This window comes from Gobio gobio (genome assembly GCF_949357685.1).
Source record: "Gobio gobio genome assembly, chromosome: 3".
NCBI classification, from domain to species: domain Eukaryota; kingdom Metazoa; phylum Chordata; class Actinopteri; order Cypriniformes; family Gobionidae; genus Gobio; species Gobio gobio.
In genome coordinates, this window is record NC_137099.1 from 54715496 (window position 1) to 54736984 (window position 21489).

The 21489-nt window shown below is 39.0% G+C and overlaps 2 protein-coding genes across 4 annotated transcripts; one reads left to right on the forward strand and one right to left on the reverse strand.

Moving 5' to 3' along the window:
* Positions 1–1834: 1834 nt before the first annotated feature.
* Positions 1835–7458, forward strand: cldnd1b (claudin domain containing 1b). 2 transcript variants are annotated; one of them, XM_079813034.1, is made up of 5 exons: positions 1835–1896; positions 2961–3434; positions 3577–3684; positions 5699–5836; positions 5932–7458. In XM_079813034.1, exons 2-5 carry the CDS (start codon positions 3140–3142, stop codon positions 6150–6152), a joined length of 762 nt encoding a protein of 253 aa, XP_079669160.1. In that variant the 5' UTR covers positions 1835–1896; positions 2961–3139; the 3' UTR covers positions 6153–7458. The 2 variants fall into 2 exon arrangements, with proteins under 2 accessions (XP_079669160.1, XP_079669161.1); XM_079813035.1 differs by having other exon boundaries at positions 1887–2230.
* acy3.2 (aspartoacylase (aminocyclase) 3, tandem duplicate 2) lies at positions 6561–20694 on the reverse strand. Of its 2 annotated transcripts, XM_079813032.1 has the most exons (9): positions 20561–20652; positions 20385–20408; positions 20228–20292; positions 14482–14717; positions 12177–12369; positions 11757–11850; positions 11564–11671; positions 11377–11489; positions 6561–7859 (listed from the first exon to the last, which is right to left on the reverse strand). In XM_079813032.1, the coding sequence occupies exons 4-9, from the start codon at positions 14715–14717 to the stop codon at positions 7662–7664; spliced, it is 942 nt and encodes a 313-aa protein (XP_079669158.1). In that variant the 5' UTR covers positions 20228–20292; positions 20385–20408; positions 20561–20652; the 3' UTR covers positions 6561–7661. The 2 variants fall into 2 exon arrangements, with proteins under 2 accessions (XP_079669158.1, XP_079669157.1); XM_079813031.1 differs by having other exon boundaries at positions 20228–20408; positions 20561–20694.
* Between the last annotated feature and the right edge of the window lie 795 nt (positions 20695–21489).

A 21489-nucleotide genomic window follows, 5' to 3' on the forward strand; every position in this document is an offset into this window, starting at 1 on the left:
CTTCCAAAGGGTGAGATTTGGTAAAACCAATGCCATTGTTACTGCATGCGGTAGAATATGCAGGGGACATGAGGGAGCAGAGTAGACCAATCACACCAGACTGAGCCATCTGTCTTCTTCTTAGGGCGCATGAAAACCTAAATAACGTGCATCTCGTCGCATATGCCTGACTAAAAATAAAAAGTAGTGAAATAATATAGTCATTCCGTGTCAATGCAACCAGAGGTTCCCGGCTCAATTTTGATGTTGTTAATATTTTTTCTGTAGAAAGACAAACATAAATAGTGATGAAAGCCAAAATATCCTAATATTGTGTTGGTCCCCCTTTTGCTGCTAAAACAGCCCTGACCGGTCGAGGCATGGACTCCACTAGACCCCTGAAGGTGTGCTTTGGCATCTGGCACCAAGATGTTAGCAGCAGATCCTTTTAAGTCCGGTAAGTTGCGAGGTGGGGCCTCCATGGATCGGACTTGTTTGTTCAGCACATCCCACAGATGCTCGATTGGATTGAGATCTGGGGAATTTGGAGGCCAAGTCAACACCTCAAACTCGTTGTGCTCCTCACGCAACAAACTGCGATGCTCTGTGTATTCTGACACCTTTCTATCAGAACCGGCATTAACTTCTTGAGCAAATTGAGCTTGGGGAAGAAAACTATACCTTTAAAGGTACACAATTGGTCTTTAGGGTACAATTATAGCATTGTTTTCCTCTACTTAGAGCAGGGGTAGACAAGTTCAGTCCTAGAGAGTCGCTGTCCTACAGAGTTTGCCTCCAGCCCTGAAAGACATCTATAGAAGCTCTTATTGAGAATTAACAGAGGTTTAGATGTTCATGTTTTATTGGAAATGTTTGGTCGCCATTATGGTGATTAATGTTTCATTTAGTTGGGCAGTTTGACTCTTGGCTTTTTATGTGCGTTTGTGGTTTTTGATAGATTGCTAACAAAACACATAATCTGTTCAAATCAAAAGAAGCCATAAACAAAAATTGTTATGAAGAAAATGTTTGACTAAACTCATCATTGACTAAAAATGTTAATAAATAATATTCATCAACAACACTTTCTTGCCACAGATCAGACATTCTGAATTTTGATTTTTAAACACATTCTAGGGGGGAAAGTTTAGACGCACACAGATATCAAGAATCAGCATATGAATCTCAACAATGGTGACATACTTAATGCTGCAATGCATGCTGGGAGCCATGAGTTTTATACTGTGGTGGCTTAGTAGGGTTGGAGCTAAACTCTGCAGGACCGAACTTGCCTACCCCTGACTTAGAGGTACAAAAACGTACCCTTAAGGGTACCACCCCAGCGACGGCCACTTGTACCTTAAAAAGTACAATTTTGTACTCTTTTTTTTTGTTTTTTGAGTGTTATTTTCCAGATGTGCCAAACTGTTTGAAGGGGGCTTCTTCATCAGAGAAAGTAACTGCACCTGTCTTCTGCTGTCCAATCCTTGTGCTTCCTGCAGAATTTCAGTCTGTCCCTGATGTTTCTCACAGAGAGAAATAACTCCATTGCTGCCCTTCTTGGCACCAGGACAGGACATTGTCCTAAAGTCTTCTCACTGTGTGTGGTGTGCACTCTGGGACGTCCTAAAGCCTTCACTGCATCTCTCCTTTAAGTTTTTAATGAACCGGTAAATGGTTCTTTTAGGTCCATCCAATATTCTTTGCAGCAAATTCCTTGCATGTGAGTCCATTATCATATTTATGCAAAGCGATGATGACTGAGGTCTGCACGTTTTTCTTCGCAGGCAACCGTTGCTATACTCATGACGTGCACTACTCGCGCTCGTGCTCGTGCGGATTGAGGTTGTGATGTGCACGCGCTTTCGTAATCGTAAACGGAAAGGGAGTCGTCATCAGCGCTGGGTGTGCCATATGGTAAGTGACAATCGCTAACAGCTTTTATTGTTTTAAACAAAATATTTAGAGTGTTGTTGTTCTAAATGAGACGTTTCATTAGTATCAGAAATGCATCAGAAATAACATACGTTATTTTGTATTCGTCAAAGTATCGAGTATGTCGCTAAAAACATACACTAGCCTGTTAGCTTTCATGCTAGTCAACGTCAGGCAAGTTTAATGTATGAAATATTGTGCATTAGCCTATTGTGTCGGTTAAATATTTCGAAATTGTTATAAATATCGAAAGAAATGCCATTTGTGTGCATTTAAACGTCTCGTGGATTGTTTTCTGAACAATAAAGCACATCAGGTAAGGAGCACTTTCACATGAAGAGTTTGACTTTTGTTTTCCTGTATTTCTTTTCATTTCTTTTAGATTTTTTTATTGGACATAACTCAATTTTAAGGGGTTTATAAAATAAAATAGCTCTTTAACATGCTCGTAAATAATATATGAGAGAATGGTAAATAAAGATGATCAAAACAATTAATCGTTTCTAAAATATTACAAATGTATTTAGCATGTACCGATTTGTTATAAATGTTAGGTTTTGTTGTTATATCACTATCAAGTAAAGTGACTAACCACAGTTTAATATATGAGTGAACGTTTCTACTATATAATATCCATTTTGCCTGTACATTAGAAATGTTAAGAAATGTTTAAAAATAAGAAATAAGTTATTGTTAGAAATGTTAAGGTTTGTTGTCATAACATTTAAAAATTGAAGTCACTATCAAGTAAAGTGACTAACCACAGTTTTATTATGCCGTTATGAGTATTTAGGGGATTTTATCTGAAATATATTATACTACAATAATACGTTCATATTGTTTCACAGACATAACTCCGAACGGGCACAGTTGACAGTTTTGGTCATGGATAATACAGTTTAGCTACTTGACTAAGTGTTTTAAAACTGGGAGTTTCTTTACCAAACCTTAGCAAATCCAACGGCTTAATCCTCCTTAAAAGCTGTCCGTGTTTGGTGATTAAACATGACTTTGTTTGAGATTTGAATCACACTCTTCTGTTTCAGAAAACACACTTATTTGGATCTCAAGAGGGATCATGTCCATGAAGATGAGATCGGACTTTCTGCAATGGATATCATAGGAAAATGAAACACCAAATGATATGATCGGTCTCCTCGCACTCATCTACTAAAGAGTTAATTTCTGGCTGTCTGAAAGTCTTTTATATTGCATCATCGAAACCATGGTGGACAACCGCTATGCCACAGCGCTAGTCATCGGCTCTGTGCTGAGTCTGCTTGCCACTGTTTATCTCTCTGTCGCAATGGGAACACCGCACTGGTACCAGTACCACAGTCAGCCGGCCAGCAACGATGTGAACAACGGCTCAGACCTGCACAACCTGCGGCAGGACTTCGAGGGAGATGAAGCTGATGAGAGGATCTACAGTGTGGCTTTGTTCCGGCTGAATGGCACGCTGGGTCTCTGGTGGCGCTGCATTCTGGTGCCCCGAGACTCACACTGGTTTAAAGAGCCTGGTAAGGAGAGGATGTTCAACTTTGTAATGTATGATTTTATATGAATTAGTAATTTATTATTAGTTGTACATTAGGTCAAAAACTGATGCTAACTACCTTTTGCTTTGTCTCTCTCCTCGCTCTCTGCATCCTTCTTTTCCAGATCCGATAATGGTGACTAAATGTCAGGCCTTTACTTTGCCACAGCAGTGGGAAACCAAGTTCAAATCTCCTGGAAATATTAACAGCGGAGAAGATCTGCTGCGTACCTGTACGTCCTAACTCCGAATCAATCATATACATGCACATAGTTGCTAGTTGCACCAAATATTCAGTTTTATATATGCACTAGCATTTAAAAGTTTGGAGTCAGTAAATTTTTCTGTCTGTCTTGTCTATCTATCTATCGCTTGTCTGTCTGTCTCTGTCTGTCTCTGTCTGTCTGTCTCTGATCTGTCTGTATGTATGTCTGTCTGTCTATCTCTATCTGTCTGTCTCGGATCTATCTCTGATCTGTCTGTCTCTGATCTGTCTGTATGTATGTATGTCTGTCTGTCTATCTCTGTCCTTCTGTCTCTGATCTATCTCTGATCTGTCTGTCTCTGATCTGTCTGTATGTATGTCTGTCTGTCTATCTCTGTCCTTCTGTCTCTGATATATATTCATCATCTATCTGTCTGTCTGTCTGTCTATCTCTATCTGTCTATCTCGGATCTATCTCTGATCTGTCTGTCTGTCTGTCTGTCTATCTCTGTCTGTCTGTCTGTCTGTCTGTCTCTGATATATATCCATCGTCTGTCTGTCTATCTCGGATCTATCTCTGATCTGTCTGTCTGTCTGTATGTATGTCTGTCTGTCTATCTCGGATCTATCTCTGATCTGTCTGTATGTATGTCTGTCTGTCTATCTCGGATCTATCTCTGATCTGTCTGTCTGTCTGTCTGTATGTATGTCTGTCTGTCTATCTCGGATCTATCTCTGATCTGTCTGTATGTATGTCTGTCTGTCTATCTCTGTCTGTCTATCTCGGATCTATCTCTGATCTGTCTGTCTGTATGTATGTCTGTCTGTCTATCTCTGTCTGTCTGTCTGTCTGTCTGTCTGTCTCTGATATATATCCATCATCTGTCTGTCTGTCTGTCTGTCTGTCTATCTCTATCTGTCTATCTCGGATCTATCTCTGATCTGTCTGTCTGTCTGTATGTATGTCTGTCTGTCTGTCTATCTCTGTCTGTCTGTCTGTCTGTCTCTGATATATATCCATCATCTGTCTGTCTGTCTATCTCGGATCTATCTCTGATCTGTCTGTATGTATGTCTGTCTGTCTGTCTATCTCGGATCTATCTCTGTCTATCTATCTATCTATCTATCTATCTATCTATCTATCTATCTATCTATCTATCTATCTATCTATCTATCTATCTATCTATCTATCTATCTATCTATCTATCTATCTATCTATCTCTGTCTATCTATCTATCTATCTATCTATCTATCTATCTATCTATCTATCTATCTATCTATCTATCTATCTATCTATCTATCTATCTATCTATCTATCTATCTATCTATCTATCTATCTATCTATCTATCTATCTATCTAATCTCTGTCTGTCTGTCTGTCTCTGAGATATATATATATATATCCATCATCTATCTGTCTGTCTGTCTATCTCTATCTATCTGTCTTTCTGTTTGTCTGTCTATCTATCTCTGTCTGTCTGTCTGTCTATCTCTATTTTTCTGTCTATCTCTATCTGTCTGTCTCTGATATCTGTCTGTCTTTCTGTCTCTGTCTGTCTATCTGTCTATCTCTGTCTGTCTGTCTTTCTTTCTCTGTCTGTCTATGTATGTCTCTGATCTATCTATCTATCTATCTATCTATCTATCTATCTATCTATCTATCTATCTATCTATCTATCTATCTATCTATCTATCTATCTATCTATCTATCTATCTATCTATCTATCTATCTATCTATCTATCTATCTATCTATCTATCTATCTATCTATCTATCTATCTATCTATCTATCTATCTATCTACCGAATTTTCTAAAACTACTTAAAATAAATCATAGATATGCAATATATTGCTGAGTCTCACTATCGTTTTTTTAATGTTCCTTTTCATTCACTATTAATTGTTTATTGTCCAGGCATTTGTCCAAACATTTCTTAGTTTAGTAAAGTAAAGGCATTGGTCTTGACCAGCCGCAGCGAGCGGCAGGACGTTTGGTCATTATGTTCTGAAAGCCTACAGATGTTTGTTTGTGTGTGTCCTCAGACCTGTGGAAGTGTCAGTTCCTGTTGCCGCTGGTCTCCGTTGGACTGGTGTTTCTCGGGGCATTGATCGGCGTGTGCGCCTGTCTTTGCCGCAGTGTCACTCCCACCCTGTTCGTCGGGATCCTGCATCTGCTGGCTGGTAAGACGGCTGTACATTATGGATAAACGCAGATATTTCCCCAATAACTCCCCAACAAAGAAAGCATTACATTTTAACGGATATTTTGCTCCCAGGTCTGTGTACCGTGGCCACTGTATGCTGTTTCCTCGCGGGCGTGCATCTGCTGCATGAGATATCAGAGCTGCCCGAGGGCATGGACTACTCTCCGGGCTGGTCCTTGTTTTTGGCCCTGGTCTCGTCTCCGCTGCAGATCATGGCCGCTGCGCTCTTCATATGGGCGGCGAGGAGTCACCGCCAACACTACACTCGAATGACAGCCTACAGGGTTGCCTAGGCAACAGAGCGATCGCACAGAAAGCACACAGCCGTGTTTGCTTCACCAGCTGCTTTTACCACTAGCCTAGCTGTTATTTGCAAAACTTATGAAGGAAACAGTCAGAACACACCATCCAAAGTTAGTATGTTAAACTAGCGCAGTCCACTCCTAGCACTCTCCTGTGAATACTTGCATCTTTTGAAGGATCTTCCTACTATATAACTGCCTTTTTTAACCACTCTGTTAGCATCTTTGCTGTTTAAGATGAGAAGCTAAACCTCAGCCAGTCAGACTCTTGCTCAACAGAAAAGCATCTATACACAGTGACAGTTCTTCAGGGCTTTAACATTTGTTTAGTCATATTTTACCCGTTGACTAAACTTTTGATGCTAGATATAGTTCCCTATTTAGTTTTAGTTTTTTATTCAGCCTGTGTTCGTGAAGAGATTGCATTTCAGCGCTTTGCAATCCCAAGATGCAGTAGGGTTTTGCCTTGGCCTGAAAGACGTAAGCGTTAACCACTCGAGCCTTTTGTGTTTTCCTGAACATTTGTTGTGCTTATTTATTACTTTTCTCTTGTGCTTTGCATTGGTTAAACTGTGTTTACCATTTAGTTTCTCTTTGCGAATGTATTACACCATGTACATTACACTTGTTTAGTTACTTTGTTTAGAATCCATGTTTTGTGATGGTTCAGGTAGCCATTTTAAAACCATCTAATTTGTGGTTTATATACTTATTTATACTTCATTTGAAACGTTTAGCTGGTGCACGCTGTCTGATTTTCACCATAACTAATACAGTTCGCCAATTTTGCCAGGCGTTTTGAATCGCATGCTGTGATTTGACAACGAAACTACTTAGGCAGTCCATATTAAGAAACACTTTGATGTTTAAGACTGTTGATGTCTTTCAGTCAGATGTAGATTTTACCCAAGATTTCACTAGGATCATATTGTAAAACATTACAAGCTAAGAACCGATGGTAAAAATCACACGGTGTACATCCAGCTTCAGTTGATTTCATTGTGCCACGTGGTTTATTCTGTGTTGTAATATTTGAGATCACGTTCTGTTCAACTGAGTGTGCTTTTTTGTTCTGTCTTTTTATTCCAAGCCTGTGTAAGGCTTAATTTTCTCAAAGCAATCAGGTGAGAGCAAAAATCATACGGAGCAATACAGTCGAGACGATACCTCACAGCCCACTGTGACATCCTCATCATGACGGTGTCCAACTTCAGACGGTTTTGCCTTTTTTATACAGTTTTGTAAGCATTCCTGTTAAATGAACATTTTGCTGGTCACAATAAATCTCTTTTCATCCAAAACATTGTTGCTCGTGATTTTAGCAGTAGATCAAAATGAGCTATTGTCATATAAATATTCTATTGTATAATTAAGTACCTGGCGTATACCCTGAGTTTAATTAAGTGACTGAAAAATTGTTTAAAAATCATTCGAGGCATTCAGTCTTGTGAAATCATCAGTTTTTTTGGTAATCATTGAGTTGAAGATCTTTCCTCTTCTTCAGTCTTTCTGCACTTGCACCGTTGGAATTGTCAGCGTCAACTTTTTTGCCAAGTGAAAAGCGATTCCCTTTTCATAGTAGGCACACTCGTTGATAAAGAAAGGATGAAGTGCCTCTTTTTCTTCGTACTTCACAGTTTCTCCAGAAAATGTCAAAAACAAAGGGTCACCCCGCTGGAGGAGACAGAAATCTCTGTCCTAGAAAAAAAAAAAGATGAAGAAAACAATTCAGATTGTTGGGTGTTACCAAATCAGAATAAAATAAATCATATTTTACCTTAAAAAGAAAATCCATTAAAATGATTTGCATTGTGAAATTCTGTAATTGACATGTTTGTATAGACATCTTACATTTTTCTCATTTTATATAACTCCCATTAAAATTTCCCATTTTTCAAATTTAGATCATCATAATGGCAGTAAAAATGCTACCATGATGAATGAATATTTTATCATTTTAATAATTTATCTTTTTTTCAGATTACAGTAATTAGAATGAGATTTTTTTGTTCATTACTGTAAGAAATGGAAAAAAGCCCCTAAAATAAGCTTAAAGCTGCGCAGTCCGTAACTTTTCTTAGCTAAAAATTATCCAAAATAAATGTTACATAACCAGCCAGTGTTGAAAACGATCTCCTTACTGTCGCCTGATTCACAGCGGTAAGCTTGTAATAATGTGTTATAATTTGAGTGGTACTGGTAGCTTTCCGCGGGAAATACGAGCTTCCGCCGTTCGTCTTTGGCCACATCCACACAAAGTCAGAGCTTTCCCTATCCGATCTTTTCACACGAAACCACTGAAACCGACTCAAAACGATGTAGTGAACATGGCAGACCAGTATGTGGCGAGTTTGATTGACAGGCGATCTGACCAATCACATCGCCGAATCTGCCGGTTTGTCCGACAAAGCAGTCAGGAGAGTTAGTAGATTAACGTCGGTGGACTTGAACTTGGAAAAACGGTGTGTACTGACGTCTTTCCGCGGTTGAAACAACATTTCTTTTAGTGTTCATTCATGTTTATTTCATGCTTATCAATGAACTAGAAGGAAGAGATAATCGGTTCACGAGGCGCTACAGCGATCACGACACATTAAAGAGCCACAAAACGCTATTTATTGTTTACATTTCTTTAAAAAATTACAATTTCAAAGTTGAGACTTCGTTTCATATCAAAAGTAACTTGCTCTGTCCTGTCTGTCTGCGTGTTGTCAGTGTCCTCTTTGCTCCGCAATGTATTTTCTCTATGTGTGAACGTGTGTGTGGTGTGAGAGCGCCATGGCTTGTCGGACATAGCAACAGTAACTAAGGGGCGGGTCTTTGCGAACGGTCAATTCTGCCACAGAAATACACTTAAAACGGAGAAGAAGAGTTGTGGCTTGAAGGGGTACAGCAACGGTTGGAAGTAAGGAAATCTCACGATAAAATAACAATAAATAAATGTGCTACTTACCAGATTGTGTTTTATTAACGCCTACACCTACCCCAACCCTAAACCTACCCTTACAATAATGCCAATACAGTAATTAAATGACTCAGTACGGATGTGCGCATGCCCTGTGCCAGTAGCTGCATCCCTTCTAGTCTTTACCGTGCGGGAGGTGGTGTGATGACATCACCGTTTCACAAAATACACAGATTGGCTGTACACACGAAAACGCAAGGGTGTCGTCGGTTTCAGATTTATCCACTCTAGGACCCGGTTTCAAAAAATACCTGTTTCAGGCTCCTAAAACGCCGGTTCCGTCTGGACGAAGCGCTGATACGGTACAACATTTTTACGTATACAGCTAAAAGGATAGCTGAGTGGATGCTTCAGGTGGTGGATCGTTTGTGGTGAAAGATTCTTGAATCTACCGCTGCTTCATTATAATTATATATATATATATACTAGTTCCCTATACTATGCCTACTTAAAGGGATAGTTCACCCAAAAACGAAAATTTGATGTTTTTCTGCTTACCCCCAGGGCATCCAAGATGTAGGTGTCTTTGTTTCTTCAGTAAAACACAAATGAAGATTTTTAACTCCAACCGTTGCAGTCTGTCAGTCGTATAATGCATGTGAATGGGGTCCAATTCTATTAGAGTAAAAAAAACATGCACAGACAACTTCAAATTAAACCCCGCGGCTCGTGACGACACATCGATGTCTTAAGATGTCTTCTGCGAGAAACCGAAAGATATTTATGCTATTATTTCACCTCATATTAGACGAATGTCATCAGCTCTCCAGACCGCCATAACTTCCTGTGAGTAAGGTCAAAATACCGGCCGGGTCATAGATATATATATGTAGGTTCCTCATTCAAGCGATCCGCACAGGCACTAATGAGGTATCTATGTATCGGTTTCTCGCAGAAACCGATTGTTTTGTGTCTTAAGACATCAATGTGTCGTCACGAGCCGCAGGGTTTAATTTGAAGTTGTCTGTGCATGTTTTTTTCACTCTAATAGAATAAGACCCCATTGACATGCATTATACGACTGGCACACAGCAACGGTTTGAGTTAAACATCTTCATTTGTGTTCTACTGAAGAAACAAAGACACCTACATCTTGGATGCCCTGGGGTAAGCAGAAAAACATAACATTTTCGTTTTTGGGTGAACTATCCCTTTAAATTCATAATCAAAGCCTCAATCAATATTCATACTCCTATATAATTATTATGATTTGATTGATTCTCTCCAGTTATGATTTTGCTTAAATCAAGAGGACCAATGATTGTTTCTTCATGTTATTTATTTTTATTTTATTGAATTCTATATTTCCTTTTACTGAAACCTTTAAACCATAATAATTTTCCTTTTATATTTCTTTAAAGAATAAAGAATATCATGTATGTGTACTTCTCTCTCTTGAAGGAGAGAGATTGCTGTATCTATGTTTTGGTAGCATGTGTTCTTTTGATAAAGGTCAGGACCCACTGACACTGACTAAAGTGCGATGCCCTAGTGCTTGTGTGTGTGTGTGTGTGTGTGTGTGTTTCACATGTTCTGTGCAGGTCTGTAGGAGCTATCTGACCAGCAGGCGTCATTTACGACGTCCGAAGCCTAATCTAGGGGGGGATTTGCGACAAGCATCCTGACTCAACGACGCCACTCTCGCATATCTATATATCCTTGAAAACAGTATAACTGTTGAAACAATTGTATGTACGATAGGCTGGTAGAGGGAGTGCGGCCTACGAACTCCTTGTGAGACTTGAAGCTGGCTTCTGAAACTGCAAACTATTCTTCAGTAAATTTCTCTTTAATTAATTGCACTCCTGACTCTTGGTCTTCATTTTTCACCACTGGTCCTGGGTCCTAATTTTTCACCACTGGTCCTGGGTCCTAGACGGTTACCCCAACACTGGTCTCTTCTTACAGCAGCTGGAAAGTACTTAAACGTCATTTTGATGGCGGCTTGTAATCCAGAAAGTTCAAAACGACAATCATCATTGACAACTGGCGCATTGATAGACAACCCACACATACACCTCAAAACATTAGATTCATCCGCGCTGAGGAGCCGTGCCGACGCACAACCCGCGTAAAGAAGATAACTCTGCAAATAACTGCAATTTCAGGGTTCAAACAGAGATGGCGACAAAGAGGTAACACTTACGGACTGCAGCTTTAATTTTCTTATGACCTGGACATGTTCATGAGATTCACAACATTTTTGCTGATTCTGTGTGTAAATGTAATAAACAGCAGAACGCTCGGCACCTGCAGCTGAGGATGAACGGCAGCTCTAAGAGTCCGAGTCTCGGGATCTCTGGGATAATCAATACTTTTGATAAAGCTGAAGGTTTCCATATCCCCGCCTTCAAATACTGTTCCTGAAATCCAAATCAAAACGCACTTACTAATACAGCATTGCTGAAAATACACATGTGTTTAGGTCTTATCGTACCTGAGTTGAACTTGTGGATCCAGTCTATGGTCATGTCGACGGCCTCTTGCATGATCAAATAGATGTCAGCCCTGACGACACCGTGCGGCTGCGGCCCGACTTCTATTGCTAATGAAACAGGTCATGATTCATGTCATCTGAGAGCCTGCATTTGTGTTTGAGTACTTAAAGGAAATGCACTGAGAAAACTTACAAAAGCCATGCTTGGATACAGACTCCAAGGAATATGCATCACTAATCGGGACATCCAGTACCAGAACTCTCACTGGCACTTTGGTTATCTTAGTCTTAAATGTGCACATGACAACACACAACATCAAAACACACGTGCACAGACACGAAAAACCTACATATTTAAAATGACACATAAACAAAAATCCCGGTCTGTGGTTCTTAACTGGTTTTACTTCAGGACAAATTTTACATTGACAATTTGTTTATCTATTATGCGTGATTATATGGTTCGTTGCGTTTCATTGTTTTGCATTTATCATTGTTTTCCCCCCTGCTGTCGGAACACATGACCCAATTTTGGGTCACAACCCACCAGCTGAGAACGACTGACCTGGTTTACGGTACGCAGTTTATTGAAGCACACTTGTGCTGCTCTTGCCTGTAAGTATTTGCAGATGTGCATGGTCACCCAGTCACTGTTTGTGTAATGGATGAGTGTGAGGCCCATGTTAGACGTGGTGTTATGGAGGTCGCAGATCATGTCTATTGCATCTGAAGATCCCTTCAGTCCCAGCAGATTGTTCAGTTCCTGAGCGCGTCGGACTTCATATGGGCTGCTGTCTGTCATAGGACTTCAAGAAACAGAGGATAGATTTGCATGTAATACATTTACTTGCTTGGCAATAGGCCTACTGTAAACCCTAAAGTTGTCCAGGGCTTGACAATAACTTTTTTGCTCACCAGCCACTGTGGCTAGTGGTTTTCCAAAGTTACTAGCCACTCAGCATTTTCACTGGCCACAATTTTGACATCGATACCATGGGGAAAAACTGCCAAATAAATATTTTTAATATTTGGCAGCAGGAATATTAGGCTGCTGTCACTTTAAGACTTGACGCACGGATCCATTATACTGTTACACATTTATGTTCACTTGGTTTTCGTGAATACTCGCCAAGACAGGAATTTTGACTTTTTGTTTTTTGTTTCGTTTATTTGACTGTTTACGCAGCGAAAAATAACTCAATTTAGTACTGAAAGGCGGCTTTATGTGAGTGTGAGCACAAAATCTGCAGGAATGAGTAAAATTATGCACAATACGCCCAATCCCACGCCAAAATTCGAGCCCTGTAAGACCAACAATATTCATCCGGAGCAAATGAAACAAGTGAGTGAGTGGAGGCGGGTTTGTGTGTAACTCACTGTCGGAGAGATGAGAGAGAGAGAAAGAGCAGCTGGTATTGTGTATCTATTCTGTGGAAAATGACTGGAAGCATTTCAGATATTTCAGTATCGAAAAATCAATGTTTGACAGCACTACATTGCACTTCGTTCATTATTTCAGATGACTTTTTAAAAGGCTACAATTGATAAATGTATATATTATAAAAAAAATTCAACCTGCCAAAGTGGCTAGTAGGAGTGACTGCGTTACACACCACTACTGAAATACACACGCATTTGGCAGGTGTTAATGTCAAGTCCTGGTCATTAAGCAACCAAGTTATCATAACATTAATTAAAATACCATGTTTTGGCATCATAACGCAAACAGGCATGTTTAATGAACTTATTTGGAAGCAAAACCTTTCCAACTGAAAATGTAAAGGTTAAGAACTCAAAATGATAATATATTTAAACTATTCACTCTTTCTTTAATTTGATTGGTTGAAGTTCTGCCTGACAACCGCGCTGATTGGTAGATAATAACACAATGCGGTAGGCCTAAATATTTTGTCTTCGAACATTTCATTCAGACGGCTGTGATGAACTCATCGTGACCATAGGCCGTAAAAATATGGACGACGCAACTTCATTCTCTTCCGCTGAAGAAAAATGAAGCCGCCGGAGGTCCGAATATGGTTTGGGACTGAGTCTGCGCAGTACAGAGCAGGAAGTAGAGACGCGATATCAAAACCCGCCCACACTCTCGCAGATGCAGAACAATTCATTATGTCGGTGTGAAATAAACAGTTATGGAAAAGTAGAAATGCGATGCTTTGGCTTCAGTTTTTAACACGAGTGCGGCATGCTTGATTGTGACAATGAACGGAGTGGGAGTACCCTAGGAGGATAACGTTAAATTGGTATGTAAACGTTAAAATATGTATACACTTTTCTTAATCGACTAAAACGTTTTATTCTAATGTTAGCAGCACGGTATATACACTTTTTGAGTTAATACGTTTCTGTTATAACGCCGGAGTGCATGTTCGATTTCCCAGTCAAACCTTGCCAATGTTGACCTTTCGCTGTGTTAAAACTAGAATATATTTGATTGAAGTTGAGCTATGAAATGTTAGGGAGCACAACTTATTAAATCTGCTGATGTGGGATGTGAAGGAATAACTTGTTTTAATGATTTTTTACTTGTTCAATATAAATAAATGGGGAACTTTTGAGTTGTCTACGTTACTTGTTTAAAGTTAGTTAGTTAGTTAAAAAATTTGTTAAAAACTAATTGAATTGAGGGAATGAGTTTTGCTTTTTCCAGGCTCCAAAACTGACACACACACACACACACACACACACACACACACACACACACACACACACACACACACACACACACACACACACACACACACACACACACACACACACACACACACACACACACACACACACACATAAAAAAATAAATAAAAAAATAAATTTAGCAAAATATAATTACTTTTTTTTTTCTCGTCAAGATAGACTGATCAACCTACATAAAAGGTCCATGCTGCAGTTCCTGATCTCACCTCAGCGCGGCTCTGGTGAAGCAGCGATTCATATCCGTGTCGATATATCTCCTGCACTCTTTCACAGCCCGTGGGTTCGACAGCACAGTTGTTACTGGGATCGGCCACGCGCCGTCTCCCTTCTCTTTCCGCTGCCGCTCCATCTCCTGCACCACATACACACCTGACAGCTCGTTGCCATGAGTACCACCACACACGGCCACCCGACCCAGTGCTGGCAGGAACACCGATGCCATCTACAGCAGAGAAAGTCACGAGATAGTAACTATTTTTGGTTTTCAAATGCCACAGCAATATTTAAATGTGTTACCTTGAAGAATTATAAAACCAGAGCCCTCTATATTTCAAAAATGTTGTTCTTGGTAGACACCCTGTGCCAAACTGATTTGTATTACGCCTTAATTATTTTTTATGCAAATCGAGCATTTTTTTAAATAATCTCCTGCATGGGTGAGAAAGAGGTGTGGCCAGTACAGGTTGAGTTCTATTGCTACAGTTAACACGAATATAGTTATTTGACTTCCATTGTAAGTGCATTTTAAACTCTTTTGTTTTTACAAACTGCCACAAATGCAGCCCATAGCATTTAACCTGTACTGACCCCTGTAGCTATTTTGATTCAAACTGACAATATCATGTCACAGGGTTTCCATGGGTCTAAAAAAAGTCTTAATTTGACCTTCCTCAATTTAAGGTCTTAAAGGGATAGTTCACTCAAACAAGGAAATAATCCCATGATTTATGGCAACCCATAACCCGTGTTTTTCCAAACCTTATACCCGTGAAAGTGCACTGGAATGGCAGTCAAACCTGTGACTTCCCACCCGTGAACTCCTACTAGATCGATGTACTCCCAGTTACCCGCTCTGACGTCACATAGCCCACAAAACAACAATGACAGCCTCTATGGACGCGGTGTTAATGAAACAAATAACGTAAAATAAAAGGTATAACAGCTTCTCTTGCCGTATGCGCCGTCCTTTCTCATCCATTTCCCTCAAACAAGCAAGGAGTAAGCGCCTTTGGCGATAGAAATGATTGTAAATGCGCATAAGTCCTGTATGGTCCGCCATGCTTTGTTTACATCTAGCTACCACAAATCCTTGCTCTCAGGCAGTTTGGCGTGACTTTGCCTGGAGCGCTACAAAGTCATGAGTCGTGGTTTGAAGTTGTAACTTACGGGCTCAAAAACCTGCCTGGAACGCCGCATTACTCACCCTCAAGTCATCCTAGGTCAGACCCAGATTTATATTTAAAAAGATGGCAGTGAATGGCTGTGTCTGTTTTGAAGTCAATAAAAGTGCATGTATCCATCATATAACTGCTCCACACAGCTCCGGGGGGTTAGTAAAGGCCTCCTGAAGTGAAGCGAGTTTAAACTAAAATAACTTCCGGCATTGCTTCGCTCCAGAAGGCCTTTAACAACCCCCCCGGAGCCGTGTGGAGCACTTTTATGATGATAGATGCACTTTTATGGACTTAAAAACAAACTCAGCCATTCACTGCCATTATAAAGCTTTGAAGAACCAGGACATTTTTAATATAACTCAGATTATGTTCGTCTGAAAGAAGAACGTCATATACAATGACTTGAGGGTGAGTAAATCATGGGCTAATTTAAATTTTTTGGTGAACTATCCCTTTAAAAATGTCTTAAATTGGAGCAGGAAATCTTAAATTCAAAATCATGGCATTCAATTAGGCCCCCATGATTGCTGCAATGTAGAAAATGTGTACGGAACAGCAGAATCCAATTTATAAAAATGGAATAAAGGTAAAAGACGGAATTTGAGAAACAATCTAACATATTTCATAGGGCACTAATTATTTTTTAGTTAGACAATTTAACAGCAATTTATTAAAAGTTTGTTTCATGATTTCAATCAATTAGACATGCTATTTAATTAATACATTTTAATTTAACCATTAAAACAGAGTCCAGAAAAATCAAAACAGAATAAAATAAAAATAAAACAGATTTCATAGGTGTAACATAACTGCTCCGAGACACAAAGGCTGAGAATCCAAATCCAAACGCAGCTTTATTAAAGGATAATCCACAATCGTAGTCAAAAACAGGCAAAAGGTCATACACAGGCAAGCAGTCCAAACAGGCAAAAGGGTAATCCACAGAACAGGCAAGAAATCCAAGACCAAGACACAAGAAACCAGGGAGAATGCTCAGAAATGCAGAGATACAACTAACAAAACTTTGCTATGAATGACTGAGATAAGCAGGTTTATATTGGGTGAGGTAAACAGGGTAATGAGACACAGGCATGTAAACAGTGAGTGCTAATGAGTCCAGGCAAAGGATTATGGGTAATGTAGTCTATGATAGAATGTCAGTCCGGGTTGGAGTGCCCTCTGGTGGTGATCACGGGCACTCACACTGGTGAATTGTGACTATAGGGCGCTATTTAATTGCAAAATTAGCCACCTCATAAAATACGTACAAATTTGACGTGAGATAGCGTTCTTGATATTCTTGTTTTAATCATAAAATCACTTTCACAATATTTCACAAGGTTTCTTATCGCACACTTTAAGCTTTTTAAAAAACAAAAAAATAAGTAAAAAAGTTATGGAGATCTTTTGGAAATTGTATTTTTTTAACTTTGAAGTGTTGCTAATACAACTTTTAGAGAACATATTGACGTGTTATGTTCCCTTCAATTTATTCATGAATTGAGAAATCAACTTTCGCTTGAGCTTTTGATATATAAAAGTTCATCGTGATATAAGAATATCCTGTAAGTTTCAGAGCTGAAAACTTCCTTGTTAGTCAAAGAAAAGCTTTTATTGACACCAGGCCCAGCAAACGCTCGATCTCAGAATGTGCCACACCTTGACGTCATCGTGTGGTGAAGCACCGCCTCAACAGAAAAACAACAACGCCTGATTCTGTAGCCCCGCCCACCGACTCGTGAGCTAAACCGGATCGAACTTCTAAGCAGTAAACATGCTGCATAAGCTTCATTCGGATTCAAATATTATGAATGCATGGATTAACGTTATTTTGTTTGAATATCCAGCTCATGTGGGGAAGACATTGCGCGTCTGTTCCTTCATTTCACCACGGATTCGTTTGTAAACAAGAGACTGGATTTGCAGACAGGATGAGATTACGTGAATGAATGAAGCAACACACTTATGTGAGTAAAATATGTTTTTTATATGTGATAGTATTGCATTGTTACAGATCGTATTGATTATGTGTACGTGTCTACTTAGTAGTGTTGTTTTCGTCAACGAAAAGTATGACTAAATATCATCGTCAACAAACCTTTATAACGTGACGAAAACGAGACGAGACGCAACGTAAATGCTGGTCATGTGACGATGACGAATAAAAACGAGACTAAATGTGGTTCACAAAATAAAAACTATGCTAAAATGTCTCCTTTAAGGATGACATCCTTTATTTTGAGATAAAATACAAGACAGAAAAACATTTTAACTATTCTGTGGGTCTAATTTTAAACAGATTTAAAGAATTAAATAATAATTTGGATATTATTTTCCTATTATTAAATTAAATTAAATATGCATTTATTCTTATTAAGACATTTGGAAAAACTTTTATTACATTGAAGTGGAAAATAAAACGGGTGTTGTGGAAAAAGATGGGGAGAAATGTGGCCACAAAAATCACAGGAAAAAACACCACGAACCTTAAGAGACATCTCAATGTTTTTATTTATTTTATTTAAATGTATGTGTGTGTACTTCTAACATGTTTAGTTGATAAAATAAATATGTTGTAACTTCAAATCTGAGTGTCTTCCGTGTCTGGAATGGATGTGTTCTTGAGTCTATAAGGTAACAATAATATAATAAGATAACATTGTTTGAAACGGGTTTGGCTAAAAAAAAGATTTTGGTTTTGTCTATAATATGTACTTATATATTGACTGGGTTAAATAGTATTGCATTACTAAAAAGAGACTAAAATACAATTTTCATTTACTAAAACTTGCCTAAAATGTCATCAGTTATCGTCGACTACAACTAGACGAAAATAGTCATAGATAATTCTGACTAAAATAAGACTAAAATGCTCAGAGTTTAGTCGACTAAAACTTGACTAGACTAAAAAGAGTATGACTATGACTAAAACTAATAAAAACTAAAATGACAGCTTGATACAAAGACTAGACTAAAACTAAAATTAAAACAGGCCGCCAAAAACAACACTACTACTTAGCACGCTGTCAAAGGCTGCAGAATCCTTTATTTGTGGTGTTGTCGGTTCATTGCGATTCGGGATCAGACTCGGACATGCATGGACCTGGGCTCTCAAAGCCCAACGTCCCGGGGCTATGTGTTTTTCAGACGGGCTATCTTAAATAGTGAAATAACATTCCTTTCTTGATGTGTGTTGTTCACTCTCTTGACTTGATATTTGAAGTGTGCGTGTGTGCGTGTGCGGTTCGCGGTTATATTCACCGATCAGGCGAGCCAAGTAATAAAAAATAACATTCCAATCAATCGCAGGTGGATGAGAGATGAATCTGTTTGTTTGATAAATACATTTTGCGAGCCCTGTGGGAATAATCATTTCGGTTGTCATTTCCCCACCGGGGTGCTGAAGCTCATTAAATATGCAAATCTTATCCAATCCTAGCCATGGGCATTTACTTCCAAGTCTTTAGTGCGGCACGTCCATAAAAATGAGAGAGCCTTAAAACCAGAGCAGAAAATAGCCTATTACTTATTCATTATGATGTTTTTGAATGTAAAAACCACGTGAACGTCATAAGTTACCCTAAATTAAAAAAAAAAGACAGTTCATGATCCCTTTAAATTGTCTTAAAAAAGGTCTTAAATGTACCTTCATTGAACCTGTCATTATGTTGTTGATGATTTGTAGTTGTAGATAATTTGTGAAACTGCTTAGAGAGTTAATAGACTACAAAACAATCATTAATAATTCCATAACAGAGGTCAACAGAACAGGGCTCTCTTTGGGGAAGAGAACGCATGACAAAGTCACACATTGACTATTTTGCACGGATGGCACAACAGACAACACTGAAAATTGCACTGTTAATGAGAACAAACGAAAATCATTGAGCTTGAGAGAAACGATCTTTAACTGAAAATAAATAAAAGAGAGGCAGTGTTATTATCGTTTACGGCAACTCTAACTAAAGCCATAAAGAATGTGTTACTTGAATCACAATAAATGCGTAACTGCAATAAAATAAAATATAAAAGGCTTATTTTATTTCAGCTAGTTGCCAAGGCGACATTTCTCCGTTTGGTTTAACTTGAAGTATTAAAATAACTCAAATGAAATAAAAATGAGACAATATAGACATATAAAAATAATAATAAAAATGACAAAAACAACACAATTATCTGTTGATTCGTAGAGGTGGAAGTGTGTATGGAGAATCTCCCTCTTGTGGATTACACTGAAAAATATTCCATATACTGTATGCATTCTAGATCAACTTATTTTACAGTGCCTAATAAAGTTACTGCCGAGCTAGCAGTTAACTTTATTTATTACGCCAATGTTTATCTTTGTGTGTATACCTTTAAGAACATGTGGCCATGGTATTTGTTCATTAAGCTCCATTGCTAGAGGGAGTTTTGCTGCTCACTTCAGAATGAAGTATTCTGTTGCTCTGTTAAACAATGTACATTTATTAAAGGCCATTACAATCTGTCTCACGTTCTACAACAACATGCAACATATCAGAGCAAAAGCTGCAAAAGCGAAAGGAAAACTTCCTACCGTTGTTTTTAAGACAGAAGTAATGCTGTTTCACTCCTTCCTTCAAATGCTTTCCCTCTAACCTTCTTTCTGAGTGAAGTTGCACATCAGACCTTTGGACGCATACGGTGAGGTGTGACAGGGCATGCGTGCTGACACACATTTAGCCAGTACATACCTAATGTAACTGCAGGGGATGCTCCTACACACACACACACAGACACCCACACGCACACACAGAGAGAGAGAGACATACACACACACACACACACACACACACACACATGAACAGTTTAAGACATTCTTCCTCAATTGCTCAAACACAGTTAAGTAACATACAAAGTCATTATTTACTTCCTCCTTCTCCTTCAGTCAGCCGCCCTGGATCATCTTTCACACATGATGTCCCAGCAGCTCTCTTCCACCATAAAGGTCTGCATGAAGCCAGTGTTTTGCTGACTCATGCATGCGCTAAAAAGAGAGTGTGTGGAGGAAAAGCAAGGGGGGGAGGAGAAACATGACAACTGAGAGGACTGCAGATCTTAATGATCATTACCAAAACATTACGACTCGGGATAATGACAGAGGAAGGCAGTAACCAGTATTTCCTGTCACAGCCTGTCCTCCTACCTTAGGGCATCAACAGCTCCAGTAAGAGAATTTAGTCTAACGGCCAATGCAAAATCCAGCTCTCAATTCTTAAAGGGTTAGTTCACCCAAAAATGACACTTCTGTCATTAATTACTCCCTGTCATGTTGTTCCAAACCTGTAGGACTTTCGTTCATCTTCGGAACACAAATTAAGATGTTTTTTATGAAATCCGAGAGGTTTCTGAACCACGCATAGACAGAAACGCCATTGCAACTTTCAAGGCCCAGAAAGGTAGTAAAGACGTCGTTAAAATAGCCCATGTGACCCGAATGGTTCAACCTTAAAGGGATCAAATTTTTAATACTGTTTTCTGAGGTCTACTTGTGATGTCTGCATGGTTTTTACATTCAAAAACATCATAATGAATAAGTAATAGGCTATTTTCTGCCCTGGTTTTGAGCCTCTCTCATGGAACGCTCAGTTTTTATGGGCGTGCTGCACTGAAGACTTGGAAGTAAACGCCCACTGCTATGATTGGATAAGATTTGCATATTATAACAAGCTTCGGCTCCCCTGTGAGTACACATGAGGAATTGCTCTGAAAGCGTGTGGGGAAATGGCAACCGGAATTATTAGTCCCACAGGGCTCACAAAATGTCTTTATATAAAAAAAAACACAATGATTTATCTC